Below are 14,553 nucleotides of genomic sequence, written 5' to 3' on the forward strand. Positions count from 1 at the left end.
AGAGGCTGGGAGGAGCCCTGTGGAGGAGTCTGGCAGCTTTGAGGTTGCAGACATGTTCCAAAGGAACGAAGTTGAGGCTGCAGAGAGAGATGTGGGGGTCATGAGACCAGGGTCATGAGAACTGAGATTGTGTGAATGGATGGCATGGCCCAGGCAAGGTGGGAAGGAAAGCTAAGGGAGTTAGCTAAGAGTTAGAAGGAAATGCAGAAGAAGGCCAAGAGGTGGGCGGGTCCCCAGGGTACAGGCCTACCTGAGCAGGACCATTTTCCTCCTACAGATTTGAGAGTCTGGACCAGGAGATGAACAGTCTGATGGGCCGTGTCCTGGATGTGAACCACACAGTCCAGGAGCTGGTGGAAGGAGGCCACCCCAGTTCAGATGAGGTGCGCTCCTGCCAGGACCACCTTAACAGCAGGTAGGCGGGGCCTGGGGTCTCACACTAGTCCTTACCTGTTCTTTCCATCATTCTTTTCCTCATTTACTCAACTGTCAGAAATCAAGAATGTGCAATTTCGACTCCCTGAGGTGGTAATGACTACCTAGGAAATCAGCAAAATCTTGGGGGAACATGGTAATACCCGGTGTTAGTGATGATGTGATAAAATGAGGATATAATATATTTTAGTGGATTATTAGTTTACTTGTATAGAAACGACTCACTGAGGATCTACTCTCTGCCAGGAATTTTTCTAAGCACTTCATGTGCCTGGTTTTATCTTCCAATATCCCAATTTCCATAGTAAAGTTTCCAGAATTCAGAACTCTTTAAAAATGGTAACAAAGTAGTATCTTTCTCTCTAGAACACTACCAGCTTCCAACGTGGGTAGGGTTCTTAGATGAAGACACCGATCCAGGGAGGTGAAATCCGTAACATGATTACTCAATCCGATAAGTAGGAGTCAAACCTGCGATGCATTTTGAGAACTGCTGCTCAACAACCTACGATGACAGTTCTGTCTGAATCCGGAGCCGGGGTCTTGAGCACTTAGACTGAGTCTTCTTAGCAACCTTATGGGGCACAAATTGCCCCATGTTAGAGAGGGGGAAGCAGGGGCTCAGAGATGTGAAGACACTGGCCTGAGGTCACACAGCAAATTACAGGCTCAAGCCGGGATGTGAAGTTGAATTTGTCTGACTCCAAAGACTATTTTTAACTACTGTGCTGTAACATTCCAGTAACCAGGGATTTTAAAACCTCTCTACTCTTGGCAATCTCAAAGCGTCAGGACCTTAAATGATAATAACAATAACGATTTGCTGCTTAGTAAAGGTATAGGCCAAGTGCTTTAGCCACATATCATTAAACACTCACTGAAATGGACATTATCCCCATTTTCCAGATGAGGAAAGTGTGGATCAGAAGGAAATAATTTGCCCAAGGTCACATGGTGAATCTGGCCAAAGCAGAGCTTGAACTTGGGTCCTTTTTTTTCCTTTTTTTAAGATTTTATTTATTTATTTATTTGCCAGAGAGAGAGTGCACGCGAGCGCTCACACACACAAGCAGGCAGAGTGGCAGGCAGAGGCAGAGAAGCAGGCTCCCTGCTGAGCAAGGAGCCCGATGTGGGACTTGATCTCAGGACGCTGGGATCATGACCTGAGTTGAAGGCAGTGGCTCAACTGACTGAGCCACCCAGGCATCCCTTCTTTTTCTTTTTTAAAAAATATTTTATTTATTTATTTGACAGACAAGAGATCACAAGTAGGCAGAGAGGCAGGCAGAGAGAGGGGGGAAGCAGGCTCCCTGCTGAGCAGAGAGCCTGATGCGGGGCTCGATCCCAGGACCCTGAGATCATGACCCGAGCCAAAGGCAGAGGCTTAACCCACTGAGCCACCTAAGTGCCCCTCTTTTCTTTTATTTTTTTAAGAGAGAGAGAGCACGAGACAGGGTGGAGGGAGAGAGAGAATCTTAAGCAGGCTCTGTCCCCAGCACAGAGCCCAATGCGGGGCTCAATCCATCACCCTGAGACCTTGACCTGAGCCAAAATCAAGAGTCAGACGCTTAACCATCTGAACCACCCAGGCGCCCCTGAACTTGGGTTCTTCTGATTTCAGAGTCCTAATCTCTGCCCTGTGGCATGTCCATTCTGGAGGGGACAGAGAGACAGTGAACAAATAAACTAATAAATGAACAAGATCCTTAGAGAATTCTTGTGACCTGATAGAACATAACCAGGGGCCTGGAGGTGATTTTAGATCTTGTGGTCAGCCATGACATTTTGAGCAGGGCCCTCAAAGGGGATGAGAAGGAACCAGCCACACACAGGAAGGGACTGGAGGGTACAGAGCATTTCAGGCAGGGAGCACAGCTGAGGCAGAAAAGAGTTTGATATGCTCCCCCAAATTGTCCCCAATCAATAATAGTAGAGCACAAGTCCTGTTTGACCCACTTCATAAATCATAATTCATTGGACTCTCACAACACCCATGAGGTAGATGCTGTGCTATGATTGCGTCCATTTTACTGATAGGGAAACTGAGGCACAGGGAGGATTACTTTCCAAAGGGCAGACAGGTCAGCTTTGACTCCAGGCAGTCCAGCTTGGACCACATACAGCCTATGAAGGGGAACTGAGAACCAGAGAAGTATCATCACTTGCCTGAGGGCACAGAGCAATACATAATTTTTCCCCCATTAACTTATTTTGCTATAGAATACATTTGCCTTTCCGCAGTTTGATCCTCAGCCCCTGGCTCATGGGACATGCTCAGTTTCTATTTGCTGGACCCAGTATTGTATCTGATGTTGTAAGCCAGCACGTCTTACACTCTGGGCTCAACATCCCTCTTAAAAACTGTTAGGAACCCCAAAGAGCTTGTTTTTGTGGGTTGTGTCTATCAATATTTACTATGTTGTAAACTGATACTGAGAAATGTAAAACTATTAAGTCATTTTAAAATCACAATCATGGGGCGCCTGGGTGGCTCAGTGGTTAAGCATCTGCCTTCGGCTCAGGTCATGATCCCAGGGTCCTGGGATCAAGTCTGGCATTGGGCTCCCTGCTCAGCGGGGAGCCTGCTTCTTTCTTTCCCATTCCCCCTGCTTGTGTTTCCTCTCTCGCTGTCGCTCTCTGTCAAATAAATAAAATCTTTTTAAAAAATCACAATCATATGCCTGGCTAGATAAGATTTAATAAACATATGCCTTCCTGAAAAAAAAATAGAAATACAAAAATAAAATCACAATCATAAACCCAAGATGTTAATGTCACTAATGTTTTTGGTGTGTTTTTTTTTTTAAATGAAAAATAACTACTTTTCAACACAAAAAATATAGTGAGAAGAGTGGCTTTGTGTTGCATTTTAGCAGCTCTCTTTGCTCTCTGGTTGAGAAGGCAGCTGAGCTCTGGGGTGTGCTCCTGCGTTTGTTCTTGGCCATGCTACCTCTGAGAATTACACTGGACTCTGGGGACAGAATAGGAGAGAAAAGGCAAATAGCATCTTAGCACTATTATAAAGATGGTTTTGACCTAGCTCAGATTACATTTTGAGAACTGCTGCTCTAAGCAAGTGTGCCTTGTAGGGTTTTATTTTACACAGGCAGAAGTCGGGGCTCTTCGAGATAAAGTGACTTTCCAAAGTCACACAGTGGCCCCGTTCTATCCCAGGTCCGTGGGTCCCCCAGGCCCGGGAGGAGTCCCCGTCCTCCTCAAGCCGCCCTTCTTACCCTCCTCCCCGCCCCGGGCAGGTGGAACCGCATCGTGGAGCTGGTGGAACAGCGCAAAGAGGAAATGAGCGCCGTACTGCTGGTGGAGAACCACGTGTTGGAGGTTGCCGAAGTGCGCACCCAGGTGCGCGAGAAGCGGAGGGCGGTGGAGAGCGCGCCCAGAGCGGGCGGCGCCCTACAGTGGCGCCTGAGCGGCCTGGAGGCGGCCCTACAAGCGCTGGAGCCCCGCCAGGCGGCCCTCCAGGAGGAGGCCGCCCTGCTGGCCGTGCGCTTCCCGGCCCAGGCGGCGCGGCTGCACCAGGGTGCGGAAGAACTGGGCGCTGAGTGGGGCGCGCTGGCCAGCGCGGCTCAGGCGTGCGGCGAGGCGGTGGCCGCGGCTGGGCGCCTGCAGCGCTTCCTGCACGACCTGGACGCTTTCTTGGACTGGCTGGTGCGCGCCCAGGAGGCGGCGGGCGGCGTCGAGGGGCCCCTGCCCAGCAGCCTGGAAGAGGCTGATGAGCTGCTGGCTCGCCACGCTGCGCTCAAGGAGGAAGTGGACCAGCGCGAGGAGGACTACGCGCGCATCGTGGCAGCCACCGAGGCGCTGCTGGCGGCGGATGGCGCCGAGCTGGGCCCGGGCCTGGCGCTCGACGAGTGGCTCCCACACCTGGAACTTGGCTGGCACAAGCTGCTCGGCTTGTGGGAGGCACGCAGGGAGGCCCTGGTGCAGGCACACGTCTACCAGCTCTTTCTGCGCGACGTGCGCCAGGCTTGCGCGGTGCTCCACAACCAGGTGGCCGCCTCGGGGTTCGCGCGGTGGGGGCTTGAGGCCGCGGGGGCTCGCAGCGACGGGGAGATGTACGGAGCGGTGTTTGCAGTGGTCATCGGGTTCGTGGCTCCGAGGTCCGTGGGCATGGGGAGGGTATCTGGGACGGATGGCTGGTTTGTGGATCAGCCAGTGTGAACACGTGCAGGCGTCTGCGTAACAGGATTTGAGGATTATGATGGGCAGACTGGTGTGTTATCCCAGGCGGCTGGCTGACAGTTTGTGGACTATCCCAAGTGAGTAAAGCACTTGGATACACATTGCAGTGACTTCCCTGGGTTTGTGAATTGTCTGGAAGGAAATAAGATCGCCAGGTTGATTGGTGATGGTTAAAGGACTTCAAAGATCTTGGGGTGGATGATGGAGAATCAAGATTATGGAAATAGGTAATTCAGGCTCAGAGGTTATCCGGATTAGCAGTTGATTGTGGATTATGTGGTTGTGGGTGCCCAAATGAGCAGATAATCTTACCTTTGGGGAAAGCAATTTGCATGCTTTCTGCAGAGGGGAACCAACTATGTATGGTTTAAGAAATCAAGCAAGGTGCTGTGGGTATCTGGGAACAGCTGATCCGGCTGGAGGTCATTCTGGGATGGGAAGCAAGTTTGAGGATTTGGACAAGGTATAACATCCTGTTCTCAGATTGTCCAAGAGAACCCACAAGCTTTAGACATCATTTTAGAAAGGGTGACCACCTATGCTGGTTATCTCAGAGAAAGCTCACCCAGTTTGAGGATTATCTGGGGGGAGAGACAGGGAGCCTCTGGAATTCTGAGGCTACTGAATATGGGAGCGGAGGGGGCCTTAAGAGAACCTCTCTGAACCCCCTGTTTTACCAGTTAGAAAACTAACCTCTGAGAGGGAAAGAACTTCCTTGAGGTCACCCAGCACCCAGTTCAGACTTCATGGATTAACTAAATCTTTACCGAATGCCTCCTCTGTGCCAGGTACTAGTCTTAGGAAGCAAAACACAAAATCCCACCTTCATGCAGCTGGCCTTCTAGTGTGTGTGTGTGTGTGTGTGTGTGTGTGTGTAGCGGGGAGAAGAGGATGAACAAGTAAATGCATACAAACATAATATCATGTTGGGTGTACGCTATGAAAAATAATAAAGCAGGATGAGGGGATCTGGCTGGGGTGGAGGGTGGTATTTTGGGGAAGATGGTCACAGACCTGAAGAAAGTAAAGGAGCCAAGCTGGGGGGCTATCTGGAGGGAGGGACTGCCAGGCAGAGGGCCTGGCATGGGCAAAGGCCCAGAGGTGGGCTCCTGCCTGGCAGGTTCGATGCTAGAGCACGTGAGCAAGGTGGGGAAGACAGAGGGAGGTGGCACGCCAGGCTGGCAGAGTCTCCCAAGTCCTGGAACTGAGCAGGGCTGACCTGAGCACCATCCCTCCCTCTCCCCCCTCCCCTCTCTCCAGGAGATGGCACTGTCGGGTCCAGAGCTCCCAGGCACCGTGGAGACAGTGGAGGAGGCGCTCAAGAGACACCGGGATTTTCTCACCACGATGGAGCTGAACCAGCAAAAGATGCAGGTGGCTGTGCAGGCGGCCGAGGGCCTCCTGAGACAGGGCAACGTCTACGGGGAGCAGGCCCAGGAGGCTGTGACCCGGCTGCTGGAGAAGTAGGTCCCTGGTTGGGGGCACAGGGGAGGGAGGGAGCAGTCAGGGCTCCTCACCTTTCCATCTGCATTTCCGCTTCTCTGCCCTCTCTCCAGTGTCCCTTTAATTCCATGCTGGCTTAGATTTGATGTAACTTGATATTTTGTGAAAAGGTGACTAACTGGTGGTGGGAAACCCTTTTTGGGATATACAGGGAAGTTTTTCTGCCAAGCCGGCCCTCAGCCCCGCGTAGCTGGACAGGTGGTGAAAATGTGACCTTCTTTTCTTAGATGCCCACCCCCTGCTGTGCTCGTCCCCAGATCCAGCAGCTAAAGGTCAGACACAGGTTCTGTTCTAGCTTTCCAGACGGGATGCCGCGCCCTGGTGTGCTGGGTTTTCGGAAACGGTGACTGAGCTCCTCGGGCAGGCCCCAGAGGCCCTCTTCCCTTGGAAGCACACAGAGCGCATGTGTTTCTGTGTCCCTTTCATGCCTCCTTCGCATGTTACAGCCACCATCTGTCTCACCACTGCCCTGTCTCTTGTCTGTCCTTGCACTAATTAGGCAAAGACATTTACTGAATAGCCACTGTGTGCCAGGCAGTCTTCTAGGCTCTGAGCAAAACACTACTCCCTACCGGCCTCCCTGCCCAAATCCCAGCCCTCAAGTAGAGCCTCTCATAGGGCCTCTTTCAGGCTGATTTCTATCATCATCGCTGTTTCTGACTCTTGGGGTGAGTCAACGACAGCCCAGTGCCCCTCTTTCTGTCCTTCCATCCTGATGGAAAACATGCCTGGTCTTTCCACCACCATCCACAGCCCGGAGACCCCAACCCTTCCTCTGTCTGGGGCTCAGGGGTCCTTTTCCCCTAAATTCATCAAGGCTGGAATTTTCCAAGGGGAACTTTCATGGGGAGTCTGGTCCTGAGGGTGTAAACTTGTGAGCTGGGGCTCCCAGTGCCAGGCTTAGACCTGTCCTTCCTTTACCCCACTTTTTTTTAAATTAAGATTTTATTTATTTATTTGAGAGAGAGTGAGAAGGAAAAAGAGCATGAGCAGAGGGGAGGGACAGAGGGAGAAGCTGACTCCCTGCTGAGCACGGAGCCCTGATGTGGGGCTCGATCCCAGGATCCCAGGATCATGACCTGAGCCGAAAGCAGACGCTTAACCCACTGAGCCCCCCAGGTGCCCTACCCCACATTTCTTGAGTACCTGCTGTATGCCAGGCTCTGCAGAATGAAGAGGTGAAGCCTGGAGGACTGCTCATTCTGTGATTCCTCTTCCTTCCTTCCTTTCCTGTCATTAATTGCTCCTTTCATTCTATTAGTTATTCAGCTAATTAAACAGGTACTGAGTCCATACCCTGTTCCAGGCCCTGTGGGGGCCAATTCTGGGCATGCAGCAGTGACCAGGACAGCACACGATTCCTGCCCTCACAGAGCTCACATGCTGTCGGACAAGGACGGCCTGGAATGGCCAGGACCGGGATGGAAGAAATACAGGAGGCTGTGGGAGCCCCGAGGGGGGCATCTGCCCTAAGCTTGTGCTGGGTGAGGCTGGGAACATAGCAGGAACAGAGACAGTCCCAATCCCTGCCCCCTTCACTCCCAGGCCGCCGTTTGTCTATCGAGAGACAGGTTTCCTACCCTCTGGAAGTCAAAAAAATCCATTCGCTGGAGGCTGTGGCTCAGATGCTAGTCCCAGCTCTACCCCTCAACCCTGGAGATTGAGGGCCAGTCACTTAGTCCCTCCACATTTCTCCCTGACCTGGAACCTGGCCCCTTCTTGTGTGTGCCCTACTCTATTCCCTTTCTCCAGCAGTCTAGGGGCTCAGTTAGGGGAACTGACTTAACCAAGGTCACAGCCAGGAAGTGACCCAGCCTGGATATGAAGGATGTGACCACTGTTGTTTTCTTGTCCTCCATCCTCCAGGAAAAGAGAGATTTTCCTCATTCCTAGGCCTGATGCTTGCAAGATGGCTGGTAAAGATCTGGAGGGAATTATGTCAGTTCAATTTCAGAGGCATTTCCTATTTCCTGGCTCCTGAGCTGAGTCTGGGCAGAAGGGAATTAGTATTTTGCTTGTTTGTCTCTGGTTTGTCCTGTTCCTCCTTCCAGCTGTGCCCCTGGTGTTTGGTGACCTCTCTCCCTCTTTGCCTCCATTTATCTGTATATCTCTGTGTCTTCATTTCCTTCCGTGCCTCTCCCTGTTTTTCTCTCCCTCCATCTGCCTCTCTCGGACTCTGTGCTCTCTTCTGCTCTTTTCTGTCTTTCCAAACACTTTACCTTAGCTTCTGTCATCTCTCTTTCCCTCTGCCTTATGTTTCATTCATTCATTCATTCATTCATTCGTTTGTTCATTCAAGAAATGTAAACTGAGCACCTGATGTGTGCAAGGCTCTTTATCTAGGCATTGAGGATACATCTGTGACCAAAACAGACAGAGATTCCTGCCCTGGTGGAATGGCATCCTAGTGGGGAAGACAGACAAGACAAATAAGTAATATATAGCACTGCTAAGTGTGAGAGAGAAAATTAAAGAAGAAAAGAAAGCCTTAAGTGTTGGAGAGCAATCAGGAGGGGCCTCACTAAGAAGGTGGTATTTAAGTAGATGATGGGAGGCGGGAAGAGCTTTCCCAGCTGTGGGAGCAGCCAGTGCCAAGGGCCTGAGGTGAGAATGGCTTGTTCAAGGCAAAGGAAAATGGGATGTCCCCAGCTCCCTCCACCAGGACTCTTGGGCACTTTGTACTGTGGGCAGGAGGCCAGGCTGCCTGGGGCTGCGGTCCCTGCTGGCTCCGGGGTGGCGGGGCTTGGGTCCAGCCGGGCCAGTTCACTCAGGCCAAAGGTCTGACCCTGCTTGCCAGTGCACCTGCCCACCCTCTTTGCCTGTGCCCTACTCTTTTCCCTTTCTCCAGCTCTGCTGTACCCTCCCATCTGGCTAGCTGTGTTTTACCGGTATCATCTTTCCACCTCTCTGCCTTTTCCTCTCTGTGTTGTCCCTGCCCCGACTCTGTCACTTTCCCTCCATCTGCCTTCTTCTCTCTCTCCCCTTGTCTACTGCTCTTGGTCTCTCTGTCTGTCTGGCACTACCCTGATGCACTTCTTTCTTATTTTTTTCTCTCCCTGGGTTTCCTTCTCTTTGTCTGTCTGGGGGTCTCTATCAATCACTTCCTCTTGAGGTCTGTTTCTCCCTGTCTCTGGTCTTGTGTCTGTGTGTTTATCTGTCTCTCTGCAGGCCTCTGCACCTCTCTCTCTCTGAGTCTGTCTCCCCCCTCCTGTTCTCTTTTTCTCTCTAGATGTCTCTTGATTTCTAAGTTACTGTCTCCTGTTATTGCTACTCTGCAAATCTCTTATCTCTCTGGGCTTGTGTCTCTGTCACTCTTTCTCAGTGTCTGTATTTCTTTCCAGGTCTCTGTCTGTCTCTCCCATTCTCTCTCTCCCTCTCTCTTGCTCTCTCTGTCTCCCTCTGCCCCTCTCTGGCTCATCCCTGGCTCTGCCCTCACCAATGTGTCTTTCCCTATCCCCCCATCCCCACCTTACTTTTTCCTCTTCCTCACAGTTACATATGCCCCCGGTTCCTAGCCCTGAAATCCCAGTGCCCGCATAGTCCTCCATCAGTGTCCCCCCACCCCCACCCCCAGGCTTGCCCCAGACCCTCTCTCCCCATCCCCAGGAGCCAAGAAAACCAACTACGGGCCCAGCAATGGATGCAGAAGCTACACGACCAACTTGGGCTGCAGCATTTCCTCCGAGACTGCCACGAGGTAGGACCTCCAGCTGTGCGGGGCCAATGACTTCTTTCCTAGGGAGGGAAGTGCTCCAGGGCTGAGGCTCCTCGGGCGGGGACGCCCTGTCTAAGTGGGTCGTGGAGTGATGTTCACTCGGAGCCGCCAGGAGGCGCACGGGTTGGAACCTCAGTGCGCAAGCTCCGCAACCCCCGCCTCCTGTCTCGCTGCGGGGGAAGAGGGAGGGGCCCTGGGCGCCCCTGGCAACGGCGCACGTTCACGCCTGCGGGTCCCGCGGGAACGTGCGGTGATCTCACCTTTCTCTCAGGAGATTTGTGAGAACCGCCTTGCTGGGGAGAGTATTGAGAGACGGGCAGGGTCGGCGTGGGTAGACCAGCTGCCCAGAGCGCAACTTCGGTTAGAGACGGTCCAGAAACGAGCCTTCACCCCTTTAAAAGTGTCTAGGAATCAAGCTTTACCCCTTTAGAGATGACCTACACATCTGGAAGGATCTCCCCAAATCCTGAGATGGCTCAGGATTTCTTCCCCATTAGAGACGGTTCAGGAGGCATGCTACCCCCCCCCCCGCCGACCTTTCCCCTGCATTCCATAGAAACTGTTCTGGACCACATAAAAGAGCGTCCCATTAGAGATGGCCCAGTGAACATTTTCGTAACCCCCAGAGATGATCCCGGCCTCATCCGTCTACCCAGGATCATCACCACCCCCCTTCATAACAATCCAGTGCCTAAGGTTCCCCCAAACAAAGATGGCTCAGAAACAGGCTCCAATTCTTCCTATTAAAGATAGTTTGACACCCTCCATGGTGACCCGCCACGGGAAATGGTTCTCTTCACATATGAAATGGACAAGGGCCTCCATACCGCCCACCTCCACATAACTCAAGCCCATTAGGTCTGGGACTCAAGCCCACTAGAGATAGGCCTAGGAACATCCTGTCTCCCTTCTTCCCAAGGAGATTATTCTGGCAGTCCCATTTTATAACTCCATCTGGCAGAACATCTTATGAGATGTTCTAGGACCCCTCCCATATCCGGTATCTATATTCCTGAGATAGCCAGGAATCTGAGTCCCTTCTCATTAGAGATGGTTTAGGAGTCCACCCCATCCCGTACTTCACAAAGCTGAGGAAGCCCAGGTCCCAGGGTCCCCCTCCCTCCTGCCCTTCCATTAGGTCCAGGAGCTCCTTCTCCCTCCTATGAGATTTTTCTGGACCAAGTAGCAATAATCTGAGATGGCGCAGAACCACCCCCCACCACCCATGCTTTAGGGAGGTGCTGAATCCTCCTTCACTACCCGCGGCCCCCCCCGCCCCCCCTCCCCCGCCAGCTGAGGCCGGGCAAGGAGGCGGGCACGGAGGCAGGCAGGGGGCGCGCGCGGGCGGGCGCGCTGCCGCGGCGCGGGGGCCGGGGCGGGGGCGCGCGTCCGCGAGAGTCTCAGCGGTCGCCACCGCTGCTGCCACCGCCGTCGCAGTGGAGGGGCGAGAGCCCGCCCGCCGCAGGGACGCTCCGCCAACGCCGCCGCCACTTCAGGTCCCCGGGGCGCCCAGAGGAGGGGGCTGACGCGCGTCCCCGCCGAGGCGTGCGGGGGAGGGGGCTCGAGCGCGTGCTCGCCCGCTGAGGCCGCGGAAAGGAGGGGCGCGGACGGCGCGGGGGTGGGCCGGACCTGCGCAGGGACCCCAGCCCTGGGGAGGGGCAGCGAAGCTGGGAGCTGTCCGCGGTGCTGGTGCGGGCGGGACTGAGGGGACGAGTCCCAGGGGAGGGAAGCGGAAAAGGGGGACTTCTGAGGCTACTCCGGAGGTAGTCTGGATTTGCCAGGGGTTTAGGGAGGTCTCATCCTCTCTAGGGCGCTCTCCTCTGGGTAACCGGGGATATGATTTTTTGCCCCGGGGCTGGGGGCTCTCAACCTTTTGAGGGGTATCTTCCTTGGTTCTTGCGCGATCTGTATTAGCTTTAAATGATGGGAGCGAATCACTTTTGCGGGGGTCTGCTTTGGGCGGTGAGGGACTTGGATATGTTCTGGGTTTGGAGGCTCTGATTTTGAGGGCTGTTTCCTTGGTTGTTCAGGACTCTAGCTTTGCCCTCGGTGATGGGGGTCAGTCACTTTGGGGGTACTTTACCTTGATGACGAAGTACCGTCTCCTTTAGGGGCTTTGCCTTCACTGTGCGCTGTGGCTGCCATTGGCGAGCTCTTCCCTGTATGTCAGAAACCTGTGAATTGAGTTGGAGGGTTCAGCATTTGATTTGGCTCATGTGTATCTGTGTGTGTGTGCGCGCTTGTGTGTATGACGGAGTCTGAAGCTGACCTGGACCCCTAGGGAGCACATGCTCCAGAGACACAGGGTGGGGTTTGGCCCGCTCAGGATTTGTCCTTGGTTATGACTGCATTTGCCTCTCAGATGGAGCTAGAGTCTTTTTTTTTTTCCTTTTTTTTTTTTTTTTTTTTTTTTTTTGCGGGGGGGAGGGAGGGGATCTTGTGACTGGGGGGGGGGGGGAGGAAGGGGGAGGAGCAAAATGTCCCAGGTGCCAGGTTTGGTCATGAGTGGGTGGGGAGATTCCGGCATGGGGGACAAGTCTTGAGGGGGGCTCAGAAGGCAACCTTGTGATTGGTCCTGCTCAGGACAATAATGGGGGGCTATTCTGTGCTTGCATTTTGGATGACTGCTCTTGCTGGTCAGTGGGGGAAATAGAACTGGCTTTAGTTTGGGAAGGGGGTTGGCATAAGAAGGTTCTGTCTGATCCTGTTGAGGAGTCTGGGGCTAGATTTGGGGGTTGGCTCGTTTGAGGAGCCAGAAGGTGGCCCTGTTGCTTACATTTGGGAGGTTGGCTTTGGCTGGGGGCTAGAACTAGTCATGGTTTGGGGACTGCAGTCTTGGAGTCCCAGGGCTGGACATGGGAAGTCCTGTGGGCTCATTAGGGAAGCTGGATATGGGTTGTGGGGGATGGGTTTACCCCTCGATCGGAGGGTTGGTTTGGAGGGAATTAGACTAGGCTCTAGTTGGGAAGTTGTTTAGGGGTTCAACTGGCCATATTGGGAGGTTAGCACTAGCTATGGGCTTCATTTGATACCCTTGGGAATGGTTTGAGAATCTTGAGTTGGTCCTTATTGGAGGTGGCTAAGACTAGATGGAAGGGTCAAAGTGTTGCTGTTGGGAAAATGGCGTGGGAGGCAAGGGCTAAATTGGAAGTTAGCTAAATTAGCTGGAGGTCTAGTTTTGGAGGGTTGATTTGTCCCTGGGAGGGAGGAGGCTGACTGGCCCAGAAGCTGTGCCTTTGGGGGCTTATGAGGAGTTGAGAAGGGCAGCCCTGAGGATGGGGCAACTAAGAGATTGGACATTCTGGGGGATGCCCATCCATCCTCCACCCCCTAGGAGAAAGCCTGAATGCCTCCCCCCACCCCCCAACAAAGACAGTACTTGTAAAGCTTCTTCCATCCCTTCCTTCCAACCTCCCCCTAAATCTAGCAGCCTAAGCTTTGAATCTGGGATATTCTGGAATGGATAGGGGTACTGTGCCAGGCTGGGGGAATCAGCTGTGCTCCTCTCCCTGTCCTGCACAGCTGGATGGCTGGATCCATGAGAAAATGCTAATGGCGCGGGATGGCACGAGGGAAGACGGCCACAAGCTGCATAAGAGATGGCTCCGGCACCAGGCATTCATGGCCGAGCTGGCTCAGAATAAGGAGTGGCTGGAGAAGATCGAGAGGGTGAGGATGTAGAACGTCCCTCTGCCCGTGTCAGGTGCTGGAGGCCTCCAGGGCACCCACATCTCAGTTCCAGAACCCACCACTGCTGTCCTGCCCTTCCTACCCCTCTGAACCCTTAACAGATCATTTCCACATCTGCTCCTCGCCATGGGGCTGTGAGCAATTCTTGTAACCTCTTTGAGCTTCAGTTTTGCCATCTGTAAAATGGCTCGCATCTCTTCTGCATGGTGCCCATACCCGTCTGGTTGTTAAATATTTTACCCTTCCTCTAAATTCCCCCACTCCACATGGAGCACCTAGGCTGGAAGGTCAAGTAGACAGGCTGGAGCCGTCCTGGGAGACCCAGGGTTAATGTGAACTTTGGATTCATCCAACCCTGGGTTTTAATTGTGTCTATGCCTAGTACCAGCCTTGGCGAATTGTGCTAACCTCTTTGAGCCAGTTTGCTCTGCTTTAAAAATAAGGAAATAAGGGTGCCTGGCTGGCTCAGTCAGAAGAACATTTGACTCTTGATCTCGGGGTCGTGAGTTCAAGCCCTGTGTTGGGTGCAGGGATTACTTAAATAAATAAAGCTTTAAAGAAAGAAAATTAGATAAGGAAACAATGAACATTGCTACTTCTGTGGGCTCTTAAGTCATACATATAAAGTCCTTAATACAAGGCCAGGTACCTAGGAACATAATTGCTTTGGTATTGTTATTTTTAATGTGTACTGTACCATATGTAGCTCTAGACCACCAAGGAGCTTGACTTGAGTCTTAGAGGAACCCAGCCTCAACCCCCAAAACTGATCCCTACTCTTGTTGGAGCCCTAGACCTACAGTCTTCAGTACCTCCTCTCTCCTGACCCAAAGGGGATACCCACATCAGTCTTAAACCCATTGATGCCCCATAAATGGTGGCAGGGGGCAAAGTCAATCTTTGAGTTTAACTGAAGTTCATTCTTTCTGCTTCTTTTGCTCTCTCCCCGTCTCTTCTGTCTCCATCTCTCTCTCTCTGTCTCTCTCTCTCTCATCTGTCTTTCTTTGGGCCTC

General features: G+C 52.8%; 1 protein-coding gene across 5 annotated transcripts in view; it reads left to right on the forward strand.

The window, feature by feature from the left end:
• SPTBN4 (spectrin beta, non-erythrocytic 4) overlaps nucleotides 1-14,553 on the forward strand; it is a 70,412-nt gene that overhangs the window by 28,688 nt on the left and 27,171 nt on the right. For 2 of the 5 annotated variants that reach the window (XM_032842170.1, XM_032842169.1), the window contains exons 15-19: nucleotides 278-415; nucleotides 3,690-4,440; nucleotides 5,893-6,095; nucleotides 9,742-9,832; nucleotides 13,373-13,519. In XM_032842170.1, the coding sequence (XP_032698061.1) occupies nucleotides 278-415; nucleotides 3,690-4,440; nucleotides 5,893-6,095; nucleotides 9,742-9,832; nucleotides 13,373-13,519 (1,330 nt within the window). Of the gene's footprint in view, nucleotides 1-277; nucleotides 416-3,689; nucleotides 4,441-5,892; nucleotides 6,096-9,741; nucleotides 9,833-11,232; nucleotides 11,347-11,373; nucleotides 11,614-13,372; nucleotides 13,520-14,553 lie in introns of those variants that run through there. The other 3 variants (XM_032842171.1, XM_032842172.1, XM_032842173.1) reach the window with 3 other exon arrangements.

The sequence above is a fragment of the Lontra canadensis genome, unplaced genomic scaffold, assembly GCF_010015895.1.
Source record: "Lontra canadensis isolate GAN:19392208 unplaced genomic scaffold, GSC_riverotter_1.0 scaffold125, whole genome shotgun sequence".
NCBI classification, from domain to species: Eukaryota; Metazoa; Chordata; class Mammalia; order Carnivora; family Mustelidae; genus Lontra; species Lontra canadensis.